At 33.0% G+C, this 12,614-nt stretch overlaps 2 protein-coding genes across 5 annotated transcripts in view; both read right to left on the reverse strand.

Annotated features, from left to right (window-relative positions):
- The window catches only part of LOC125864477 (actin-depolymerizing factor 10-like), a 616,735-nt gene that overhangs the window by 511,372 nt on the left and 92,749 nt on the right, over positions 1-12,614 (reverse strand). The window lies entirely within an intron of this gene.
- On the reverse strand, positions 9,292-11,867 carry LOC125864465 (F-box protein PP2-A13-like). The gene is made up of 3 exons (XM_049544480.1): positions 11,450-11,867; positions 11,225-11,343; positions 9,292-9,847 (listed from the first exon to the last, which is right to left on the reverse strand). Exons 1-3 carry the CDS (start codon positions 11,774-11,776, stop codon positions 9,406-9,408), a joined length of 888 nt encoding a protein of 295 aa, XP_049400437.1. The 5' UTR covers positions 11,777-11,867; the 3' UTR covers positions 9,292-9,405.

Genomic DNA, 12,614 nt, shown 5'->3' on the forward strand with positions numbered 1-12,614 from the left:
AAGGAAGATGGAGGTTTATATAGAGGAATTTCGGGGTCGATTTAGGGGGAAAATAATCGAATTTGAAATTCGAATTTGTACGAAGATCCTCAAATCCTTGCTCAAAATCAGGGAAAAGCTGATTCTTGTGTATGGGAGAGTACTGTTGGCGCGATTTTCGGGTTTGGTCAGCCGCGATTTGCTGCTGTCCGCGATTTCTGGGTTTGCAGCTCTTGACTTTTGGTTCTCGCGTAGGGGAGAAGAAGAAGTCGGGTCGGTTTGGTATGTGTATGTATATGCTGATGTATGTATTGTAATTGGTTTTCTTTGATGGGTTGGGTCTTGGTACTATTGTAAAGAGAATTGGTGGGCTGGGATTTGAATTGGAGTTAAGAAATGGGCCGGCTTGAACAAAGGAAATGGGCTAGAGGAAAGGAAATAAGAATTGCATTGTATTGGGTCTGCTAATAGGAAGAATTGGGTCGTGGAACAAGCCCATTTTTTTTGTCTTTTAAGGGGTTAAGGATAGGATAAACAATTGGCTAAAAATTGCAACAAGATAAATTTTCATAAATTAATTAATGAGCTTCTTAATCTTAGCGACATAAAATAATTAATTCGATTGTAAAACAATTAATTTAATTATAAACTAATAATTAGCTAATTAATTAACCAAATATTTAGGTAAAACTAAAGTCTTTTGAGACAATTTCCAAATACTAATATAATAAATATATACAAAATTATATAGAATATATATATATATATATATATATATTTTTTTTTAAAATGATAAAAATGACAAAATTACTTGAAAAGTACTTAAAATTTATGAAGTCAATTATTTCAAATCGTTTGGAATTTAAGAAGTTCGATGATTAATTTATATTGTGGAGGTCCAAAATTGCGTGTCAAAAATGTGGTTGTAATTCTCACACTTTATCCATAAATACACCATAGTAATGAAACATCTAGTGAAAAAAATTGATCTCAAGAAAACTTAAGCCTTCTTCTTAAATTTCAGATTTTGTATAGCAATTTACAGCTTCTATTTCCTACTGTTTACACCTTGTAGACCTGAAGTTCTTCTTCCCTTTCGTTGTAGCGTGGTATCAGAGCCTATTTCCTAAGGGATCTGAATAAAATTTTGTTTGTTACTCTCATATACTTTTTGTTCTTTCTTGAATTTGCTTGCTGAAAAAAATTCATGGCACCTGAAAATCAACAAACGACAGGTCCTCCGACTTTTACCGGAGAGAATTATCATATATGGGCCATCAAAATGAAGGCTTATCTAAAGGCTCTCAACTTATGGGAAGTTGTTGAGCTTGGAGAACCTGTTGTCCAGCCATTGAGAGTTAATGCAACTCTCAATGAATAAGAAGTATGATGAGTTGGTGACTAGATCCCCACGAGCTCTCACCTGCATACATTCAAGTCTTACGGACGTGATATTTACGAGGATTATGACTTGTGAAACAGCCAAAGAGGCTTGGGATAAGTTAAAGGAGGAGTTTGAAGGCAACAATAAAGTAAAGTCTGTTAGATCTTAGCATTGAAGAGAAAGTTTGAGCTTTTAAAGATGAAAGACTCAGACAGTGTGAAAGAATACTCTTCAAAGCTGATGGAGATTGTGAACCAGATAAGAATACTTGGTGAAACCTTTCCAGATCAGAAAGTTGTAGAGAAGATCTTGGTTAGCTATCCAGACAAGTTTGAATAAATAATCTCAGCTATTGAAGAGTCTTATGACTTGACTACTCTTACAATAGCCGAACTAATCTCCAAATTGCAAGTCCAAGAGCAACGGGTCATTATGAGAAGTGAAAGGATAGTAGAAGATGCCTTTCAAGCAAGTCATAAATTCAAACATCAAAGGAAAGCAGAAAAGTCTGGTTGGATAAATTTGGAGAGGTAAAATCTGGTGGAAACCAAGGTGATTTGTCGATAAAAGGAAAATTTCCACCTTGTGGCATTTGTAAGAAGACAAACCACTTAGAGAAGAATTGTTGGCAGAATTCAAAGAGGTCTTAAATTCAATGTAGCTATTGTAAGAAGTATGGTCACATTGAGAAGTATTGTAGGCACAAGCAAAATTAATGTGGCCAGTCTTCCCATCGAGTGAATTTCGCAGATGATCACCAAGTTGGAAAATCAGAGGAGGAGGTTTTCTTGGCCTCAAACACATCACATATTTACCAATGTAAATGGTATGTTGATTGCACGTGCACAAGGCACATGGCGATTGTTGAAAATCTATTTGTTACCTTGGACAGATCTGATAGAACCAAAGTGAAGCTTGGAAATGGCGCATTGGTGGAAGCTCACGGTAGAGGGTCAGTAAAATTTCCTACTGACGAAGGTACAAAATTATTAATGATGTTCTTTATGTGCCAAATTTGATTCAAACTTGTTAAGCGTTGCTCAATTGCTTCATAAAAATCATTCTCTTAATTTTAAGGACATACAATGTGTCATTTATGATCCTAAAGGATGTGAGGTAGCTAAAATTAGCATGATTGACAATTCCTTTCCAATTTCATTCTATTCTATTGATACTTGCTCTTTTAATGTTGAATTGAGCGATACTTGGCTTTGGCACAAAAGGTCCGGTCATTATAATCTTAGCTAATTGGTGTATATGCAATCAAAGGGTATGGTGCTTGAAATACCCAAAATTGACATGTGTAGAGATGTTTGTGAGTCATGTCAATTTGGTAAAATGCATAGACGATCCTTTCCTAAAGGAAGTCTTTAGAGAGCTAAGGAAAAGCTAGAATTGGTTCATATAGATTTATGTGGACCAATGAGGACGACTTCTTTGAGTGGAAACAAGTATTTTGTTCTCTTTGTAGATGATCTGACTCAAATGACATGTATTTACTTTCTTAGTAGCAAATATCAAGTGTTTTCTATTTTCAAAGAATTCAAAGCTATGGTAGAAAGGGGGAGTGGCTGTAAATTGAAGTATATTAGATTCGATAATGAAACTGAATATACTTCGTATCAGTTCAGCAAGTATTGTAAAGATTTGGGTATCCAACAACAATTCACTGTTAGCTACACTCCACAACAGAACGGGGTTTATGAGAGGAAGAACAGAACTGTGATGGATATGGCGAGATGCATGTTGGCAGAAAAGAAGATGCCTAAATACTTTTGGGCTGAAGCAGTCAATACCACTGTCTATTTGCTAAATAGATTACCAACTAGAGTAGTCCAAGACATGACACCATTTGAAGCATGGAAGGGTATCAAGCCGTCTGCAAGACACTTGAAGGTATTTGGTTCGGTATGCTATGCACATGTTCTTGATGCTAAAAGAAGCAAATTAGATAGCAAGCCAGAACTGTGTGTTCTGTTGGGCTATAGTACAGTTGCAAATGGATACAAAGTGTACAATGTTAGTAGTAAGAAGGTGTTTGTTAGTAGAGATCTTGTAGTGGATAAGTCTAGCCACTATGATTGGGATCAAGATACTGTTGTGAAGAACCAAGGTGGGAGTACTTCAGCTGCAACTCCACATCAGCAAAAATGTGATACTCCTTCTAGTCCTATTGCTGGAACAAAAAACAATTCAAATGCTGAATTGACTACAGACTCTCCTGTTTTGAAGACCAAATCACTAGCAGAAGTTTACGAGCAATGCAATTTTGCTCTTGTTGAACCATTCTCATTTGAAGAAGCAGCAGACCACAAAGTGTGGATTTCAGCAATGGAGGAGAAACTTGCCATGATTAATAAAAATGATACTTGGGAGTTGGTTGAAAGTCCAGAAGAGAAGAATGTTATTGGTGTCAAATGGGTCTATCGAACAAAGTTCAAACCAGAAGGCTCCATCTTCAAGCATAGAGCTAGTCTTGTAGTTAAAGGCTATTCTTAGCAGCCTGGAGTGGACTTTGGAGAAACGTTTGCTCCTGTTGCACGACATGAGACAGTAAGGTTTCTAGTAGGTCTCGCAGCACAATACAAGTGGAAAATCTTCCATTTGGATGTAAAATCTACATTTCTCAACGGATTGCTTGAGGAAGACATTTATGTTGAACAACCTGAAGATTTTACAGTTGCAGGTGAAGAAGACAAGGTGTACAAGCTTAAAAGGGCTCTCTATGGTCTTAAACAAGCCCCAAGAGCTTGGTATAGTAGGCTAGATTCTCATTTACTGTCTTATGGCTTCAATAGAAGCCTAAATGAGCCTACTTTGTACTTCAAACAGCAAGTGGATGGGATGTTGATTATGATATCAATTTATGTCGATGATTTGATTATTACAGGTGAAAATCCTCTTGCGGTTCAAGAAGTTAAAAATGAAATGGTAAAAGTTTTTGAGATGTCCGATCTAGGAGAAATAAAGTTTTTCCTGGGAATGGAGATATCTGAATCTTGTGAAGGATTTTTCTTGTCCCAAAAGAGGTATGCCTTAAATCTGTTAAAAAGGTTCAAGCTTGACAAGTGCAAAGTTGTTGCAACTCCACTTGTTGTGAATGAAAAATTAATGAAGGATGATGGCGAAGAGAGGGCAGATCCAAAAGTTTATAGAAGTCTAATTGGAAGTCTATTGTATCTAACAGCTTCTATGCCAGACATAATGTTCACTGTCAGTTTGTTATCTCGATATATGCAAAGTCCCAGCACTAAGCATTTTGGAGCCGCTAAAAGGGTGTTAAGGTACATTAGAGGGACGATTAATTATGGAATCTGGTATAGAAATGTAAAGAATGGAGCTCTTAGTGGCTATTCAGATAGTGATTGGGGTGGATGTTTGGATGATTACAAAAGCACCTCTGGTTATTGTTTTTCATTTGGTTCAGGCATTTTTTCTTGGAGCATAAAGAATTAAGATATTGTAGCACAATCTTCAGTAGAAGCCGAGTATGTGGCTGCTGCATCTGCTACAAATCAAGCAATTTGGTTAAGAAAGATCTTGTTGGAATTGAATTTGTTGCCAAAAGAACCAACAGTGATCTATGTGGACAATAAATCAGCCATTGCGATGGCTGAAAATCCGGGGCAGCATGGAAGAACAAAGCATATCAACATAAGGTTTCATGCTTTAAGAGATGTCGAGAAGAATGGTGAAGTTAAGTTGGTACATTGCATCAGTGAAGATTAGTAGGCCGATATTCTGACCAAGGCTCTTTCCACTAAGAAGTTTGAGTTTCAAACGATGTTGCAAGGAGTTTCAATGAAAAATCTTAAGGAGGAGTGTTAGAAAATTAAGATTTGTCTAGAAACTCCTAGATTGGAGATATTTTGTATTAGATATGTTAGAAAAGTAAGTTTGTCTAGAAACTCCTAGATGGGAGATATTTTGTATTAGATATGTTAGAAAAGTAAGATTTGTCTAGAAACTCCCAGGTTGGAGATATTTTGTAGTAGATATGTTAGTCTTGATTTAAAATGAGTAGTGGTTAGTGAGCCACATAAGTACATAGTTTGGTGTGAGATATTTTGCTTATTATGTGGTTGTAATTCTCACACTTTATCTATAAATACACCATATGTAATGAAACATCTAGTGAAAAAAATTGATCTCAACAAAACTTAAGCCTTCTTCTTCACTTTCAGTTTTCTATAGCAATTTACAGCTGCTATTTGCTACTGTTTACACCTTGTAGACCTGAAGTTCTTCTCCCTTTTTGTTGTAGAAGGTTGTATATATTATCAAAAGGATCAAATTCTTGTGATGTCCGAATTGATTGTTGCGTTGTGGTTATATTACGATATTTGGAGTACATATATGATGTGTTAAGTCAGTGGAATAAATGGAAACTAACTTTTTAGGAGTTGCCTTCAAATTGAATATAGAACAAAACAATGTAGTACTACAACTATTTGTATGTTGTATCATTTGTTTCCTTTCTATCCTCAACATAAATTATTAATGGGAAATTCTAATGTGTGGTAGCTCTTACCTATAAAAATGCTACATGTTTATGGTTGTTGGTAATAAATAGTTATTGAAACAATCCCTTATTTGAAGAGATCAATTGAATGGTGAGTTGTAGAATCACCACGAGCTTCCATGGGGACTAATATTTGCTCTACTTCATTTGAGTCGTTATAACTTTGGATATTGACATGAAGTTATCTTAGACATACGTTTCATGCCTTTAAGGCTAGGGACCAGGGTGTACGCCTACACCATATGCATTCATGCCATTAAGGTTGGGAATCGGAGTGTACACCTACACAACATGCATTCACACCATTGAGGCTAGGATCGAGGTGTTCGCCTACACCACATGCATAGTTATTGCCTTGTCTTTTAGGCTATGGAGCGGGGTGTTCGCCTACACCACAATGCATTGCATTTCATACTTATATATGGGGTGGACTGAGTTATGGTTAACCAAGTACAGGACACTTGAAGCTTGGTAAGTTGTTGCCGTTGTGGTGATATGAAATAAATCATGAGTAGGGAGGTTGGCTGTGACTTATTGGTGGAATGGAATTCATTTTCTCGATTTAGTTATACTGTTCTACTATTTTATTGCCTTGCATATTCTGTATATTATTTTGTACTTATGCCCCAAGCCTGAGGCACTGCATTTATGCCTGCAGGTACTAACCGATGGGTAGATCCGGACCTTCGCTAGTTGGTTGGAGCTCAGCTTTGTTGGTAAGCTCCACTTCCTTCGGAGTTACCAGGTTTTGGTTTTGGGTTTATGTAGTATTGAAGGGTAGGTCGGGGCCCTGTCCCGATCCTATGACTACTATCTTACTTATAGAGGTTTGTAGATTGTAGTGGTAAGTTGTGGGTTTGGGTTGGCTTTATCGGCTGGACGGTTAGTTGTGTTCCTCTTATGTTTTTGGCCTTGTAGGCCTTATGTATATATTGTGTGTATTGTGATGGCTTTCATGTATTATTTTTCCAGCGACCTTGTCTATCTGTTATTTTATTTCTTTTTGCTTTTAGATTATGAACGCTAGATGTTGTTCGGGCCTCATCGGCCTTGACTTGTCACATGGTAGTACTTGGTTGGGTTTCAGCCATTTGCTCAGTTAAGTGAGACACCGGGTGCCAATCGTGCCTCTCTGAGTTTGGGGTGTGACATATACATTTGTATCTTGAAATTTTGTAATATGTACAACTAAGGCATATAATACAATACATTAAATGCTTTTATACAAACAACCTATTGAATTTAAATATACATATACAAATAACGTAAAAGGAAACAACAAAAATACCTCAACATCTTCATCCTCTCATTTGTTATTAATTATGTAGCATATACAATTAACTAAAAGTACAACCAATTTATTATCTCATATACAACTTAAATCATGCATATACAAATTGAAAAATAATAATTAAAACAAGGCTATACCTCAAAATCTTTATCTTTTAGAAGATGTTTCTTATACCTTTTTGTTTTCCAGGAATAATCAAGTCAGAATCATTAACTCTTTTTTTTTCTCTTCTTTTTTTCTTTGTAGTTATAAACACAAATTTGTTGCATCCTATGGGGTCATCATTGCGAAACTTAAATCTAGTCTCCTTCTCTCCTATATTTGAATCAACACCTTTAGATTTTGACAATGAAACCTGCAATTCCTTCCAAATTTTAGGTAATCCCATCGAAAAAGATGAACTTCCATTTGAATGGTTGTGATTACTATAGCGAACGAATCGCAATTTTGGTTGTAGAATTATGAAAAAATTGGGGAAAACAAAAAAATTATACAAACAACAAAAAATTAAAAAATGATGGAAGTAAAAAAAATGAAAGATACCTGGGATCAAATTTGAACATTATGAGGGTTGATTCAAATTATTCAAAATCTGGATTTGATTCGATTGAGAGATTTATGGGGAATTGAGAGATTTATGATGGGTTGATAGAATTAAGGAGATAAATTAGTGCGTATGGAAGAGAGAGAGGTAGTGTGTAGGTTTGTATAAAAGAAAAATTGGGATTCTACACAATATATACAAAATGATGGGACTTGACCATAACCATTTTCTTAAACAATAACTATTATCTATAATAAACATTCTTTCAGTGAAGCAATTATTATATGAATTGTTGACATAATTTTATAAGTAATAAGTTGACAAATATTAAATAAAGATAAGAGTTAAAGCCATAGAATCTGATTCAAGAAGTTGATGACTCAATTTTTAATATGCTTGTTGTAGTGTTTGAAACTAAAATTTAAAAAGAAATAAAAAAGAATTTGTAATTTACTTTGTTCAACACTTTTCACTGTTAATTCTTATTTTTAACAAAGTATAAAAGATGTTAAAGTGGGTAAAATAATATATATATTTTTTTATCATAATTAATCAATTTTTCTATAAAAATTTAACACATAATTTGTTCTTGATAATATTTGGGGCCCCCAAAAATTTGGGGGCCTAAGACATAAGCCTTATTTTACAAAGGCAAGAGTCGGCCCTGCTTAGTTATATAATTTTTCCAAAGTTTTATTGTACAAATTGAGGTTTTTGTGGTGATTTGTACAAATAGTTATCTAAGCTAGGTTTGATTAAAGATTTTGGATTAGATTTTAAATTTTTTAACTTTATATATATATATGATATTTGATTAGATTCTTAAAATATGATTTTCAAATTTATTTTTGAGAGAAACTTCACTTTTACTAAGAAAAAATTAAATATTTTTTCAAGTAAAAAATGCATGTTAAACATTACTTTAAGTCTTAAAATTTCAAATTTTCAAGTTACAATTTTAAATTTATGACCAAACGAGAGTTAAATTTATGTCCTTTATATTTTTTTTTCATATTCCTATATTTTGTCCACAATATTATCAATTTATTTATTAATTTTTTTTTTTATTAAACTTGACCGCATCACTTACATTTTTATTTACATATAAATAGTGAAAATAGAAAAAAAAAACATGAAAATGCAACAACAAAACGATTGAATAAATAATAAAGAAGGAATATTAATTTTTTATTTTAAAGTCCGCTATTTTTTGTTTCAAAGGGAAGGCTCATGTCAATGTGAGCCTTGTACATACAATTTACACCATCAACCGTTTATTGAAAATTTTACTCAATTTTTTCTACCCTTTTGACTCCGGACTCTGTCCTTTTGAGTGTTAATGTTGCCTTTTTCTTGACATTACATAACTTATCAAAATTCATCACTACAAATATAAACATTGTTTGAGTTGAGAATTGAATTAGTCAATTCAATCATTTCAGTCAATGATCTTATCCAAAGTTAATTGAGTGTTTCAATCATCTTGATTCTTGAACAACCAAAAAAAATAATATGAAAATTCAATAATCATGTACATACATTCCTCTAAGATCCAAAAATTGCAATAAGAATGAAAAACATAAAATCAATATATATACAAGAAACTATAGACACCAAACAACATATTACTAAAAACAAACTATACATACTGATTTCTCTACTCTATAGGCCCAAACATTATATGATCATTTGGTGACTATCAAACTATCAGAAGACCTCAACACTTCTGCTAAACTAATTGGACAAACTAAAACAGAATCTACACATAGGCCACCTTTAGTATGTGTACAATCTATTTGTGTCAATGAAAATCTTATTTTCGTCATGATCGTGGGATCCTCAACTACAAAATCTCCCACATGATGATGTATCCATGTACCTACATTGTCCAAATAACAACGCGATATGGCACGTTCATCATTTGATGTTGTTAATTGAAATTGTGCTGGTTTTATGTCCCAACCATGAACGTGGTCTGAGTTACAGACTCGACGTCCTAGCCTCTTTGTGACCCTACCAAGCTGAAGTCTAAAGAATAGACTATATGTCCCTACTGGGAATTGGAACTCAAGGTCTCCATCAACTTCAAGCCACCACATTTGTTGAAGATATGCCACAGTTTGGAACCTATAAGCAAATAATAAGAAAATTGGGACCAATCAATCAGCTTATCGTGAATTATAAGATGGGGAATCGAACCCTCACCAGCAAGTGGGTGGAGGATAGAGTCTCGTGTATATAAGATAATTTAATAGTGTAGTGTTAAAACAATTAGGACGATTAAGTGAAAAACAAAGTGTAATATAAAATTGAAATAGATATTGTTTATATTAATTAACTCTTGCTTATTACCGGTGCTTTGTTTGTAGTAATAATTATTTTATTGTTTTAGTTCATAACTTCATATAGCAATACAAATGCTATATGACATATTTAGCTAATAAATTTTAATTTTCTTTTTATATACACAATGCCGATAAACTATTGAAAATAAAACAAAAATATCCTTAGTTTGACTTTTAAATCCCAATTATATGCTTCTTTCCTGTTAAGGAACCTTTAAAACTTATTTCTTTATTGAAACAAACTGCACCTCAAAAAAAAAAGACCTAGTTGTGTTATTATTATCTATTGCCTTTTCTCCTTTATTAAAGTGTCACTTTTTTGTTCATAAAAAAAAGGGAGCATGTATACGTGACCTATTACACGTTACTCTAAATAAAATGAGTTAGATAATAACACTTGGCTCGATCTCCATCATTTTTAGTCAAATAAAAATAGTTTTGTTAATAATAATGACTTATTAACTGTGTATTTTTTCTTCTCTTTAGTTATGATTACTATTTGTTTTAAACGTAATAATAACATTGCAATTGTGTAAATGATTAATTAGATCCAATAATTATTTATTTCAACTATTTGGTGCGGGGGGGGGGGGGGGGGGGGTTTNGGATTTTATATATGAAAAAAGAAAGATATTTGGCTAGTGTTTGTTCTTTGTTCTTTCTTAACACATAAATCTTATATATCATATTTAAATGAAATGACTATCTACTTTGATAAGATACTTTTTCCTTTCAGGCAATGGCAAAAATAATTGGCTAAAATTTCATTATATTTAGCACTATTTATATTTATCTTTCCAAAAAAGTGGAGCTCCTGCAATTTTTTTTTACTAATTTTAACCGCAAAAAGAATAAAAAAATTTAATAATATTTAAAAAGTAAAAATAAATTAATTTAGAAAACATAACATGAAAATATTCACGAGATTATATTTTACTCTCTTTAGATAAGATGATGAGGAGGTCATGTAAAAGCTAATAACCAGATTGGATAATTATGACTACTAATAATTTTCAGAAGTTTTTTACGCCAAATTTTTATAGAGAATTCGAATTAAAATCTCAACAAAAACACAAAATAGGATACTATCTTTTTATTTATCTATCTAGTTTCTTTTAGATGGAGTGAGACTAGTATATATAGTAATAATATAACCCACCTTGATTCATCGGTGGAAATATAATTCCAATATCTCCGATCATCAATACCAGTAATCCTCATTCCCTTTGAACAAATTGCCAAGCAAACTCCTCCATTATTCCTATCGATCCATATTTCCTATAATCATCCAAATTTTCTTGAGTTGAGACAAACTCAGTAACTTTTTTCTCGAATAGTATATTTATATCTAAAAATTTATCAAATAAGAAAATTTCAAACTAACCTTTGCACCACCCTTAAAAGAATTGGGCCGGGAAAGCTTAGCAAAAATATCCTTTTTGCGCATCCCGGTCACACTCAGGCCAAGTAATTCCTCAAGAATATACATATAGTTAGATGGCAATTTGGATTCCCAGATAAAGTCCGCCGAAGAAGCTGCATGAAAGGCCCGATTAATTCGGGCCATCATGCAGATTTCTGGCGGGTTTAAATAAGATAATACTAGAGCAACGCAGGCCTCAGGTATATCTTCGAGTTTTTTTGATTTTGATAATGGATTGCTTAATCCATTTTGTGTTGAGTCAATGGAAGAAGAAGCATTAGCACCCATGACTCTGAAAAAAAGAGAGTAGTTAGAGAGAGAAATCAGGCCTGAGTGGTTGAGTTTATGTGCTAGCTCTAAGTTTAACAATATAGTTTCTCTGAATAACAAAATTAAGTATTTTATTTCTAAACGTGAATTTATGTGACAGAGTTTAATTTGACATTATGTTTAAATAAAATTTTTGAAATTTGTGAAATATATATTCATATGGCTATAAAGTATTTCATTTAGCTAAAACTAACATTTAAAAGTTGAATTGCTATTAAATATAGAAATATGACTTTTTTTTTAGACTGACGGTAAAGAAAAGTAAGTCATATAATTTGAGAAAGAGGTTTAATTGTACACAAAATTAAAAAATAAAATGAAAATTTATTATTTTAAATTAAAAATGTATATTATATTATAAATTTCATGGTCTTACACGTATCATAGGAAATATTAAATCAAAAATATCAATACTCCTTCCATCTCATCTTTTGCTGTATGTGGGGAATTGGGATTTGTAGATTGTAGTTTTATCATTTATGACAAGGATCGTATGTGGAACAAAATTAGTAGATTCTTATCCATTGCTCTATAGATTATTGGTTAGCTCTTTAATTTACACGCTCCTTAGTGTTGCGTGATGATACCCAATCTATGCATGTCTAACAACATTTCCGACCTATTTCTATTTTATTCTTTATTTTCAATGTGTAGAGAGTAAAATAGAGAATGTTCACTCCAATCTCCTTCTATATTACTTTCTATACTCTATTTATAGAGATGTGAATAGTAGTTCTCCAAATCGGCCTATTTGAGGTTAAATTATGGAAAAATTATGCAGAATAACAAATATTTA

This window comes from Solanum stenotomum, chromosome 5 (assembly GCF_019186545.1).
Source record: "Solanum stenotomum isolate F172 chromosome 5, ASM1918654v1, whole genome shotgun sequence".
Taxonomy (NCBI): Eukaryota; Viridiplantae; Streptophyta; class Magnoliopsida; order Solanales; family Solanaceae; genus Solanum; species Solanum stenotomum.

Coding starts and splice junctions, on each gene's coding strand:
- LOC125864465 (XM_049544480.1), bottom strand. CDS start 11,776: ATGGGTGCTAATGCTTCTTCTTCCATTGACTCAACACAAAATGGATTA. Junction 11,344..11,449: donor CTTTTAAGGGTGGTGCAAAG/GTTAGTTTGAAA, acceptor GGATGATTATAG/GAAATATGGATCGATAGGAA. Junction 9,848..11,224: donor ATTTCCACCGATGAATCAAG/GTGGGTTATATT, acceptor ATTTGCTTATAG/GTTCCAAACTGTGGCATATC.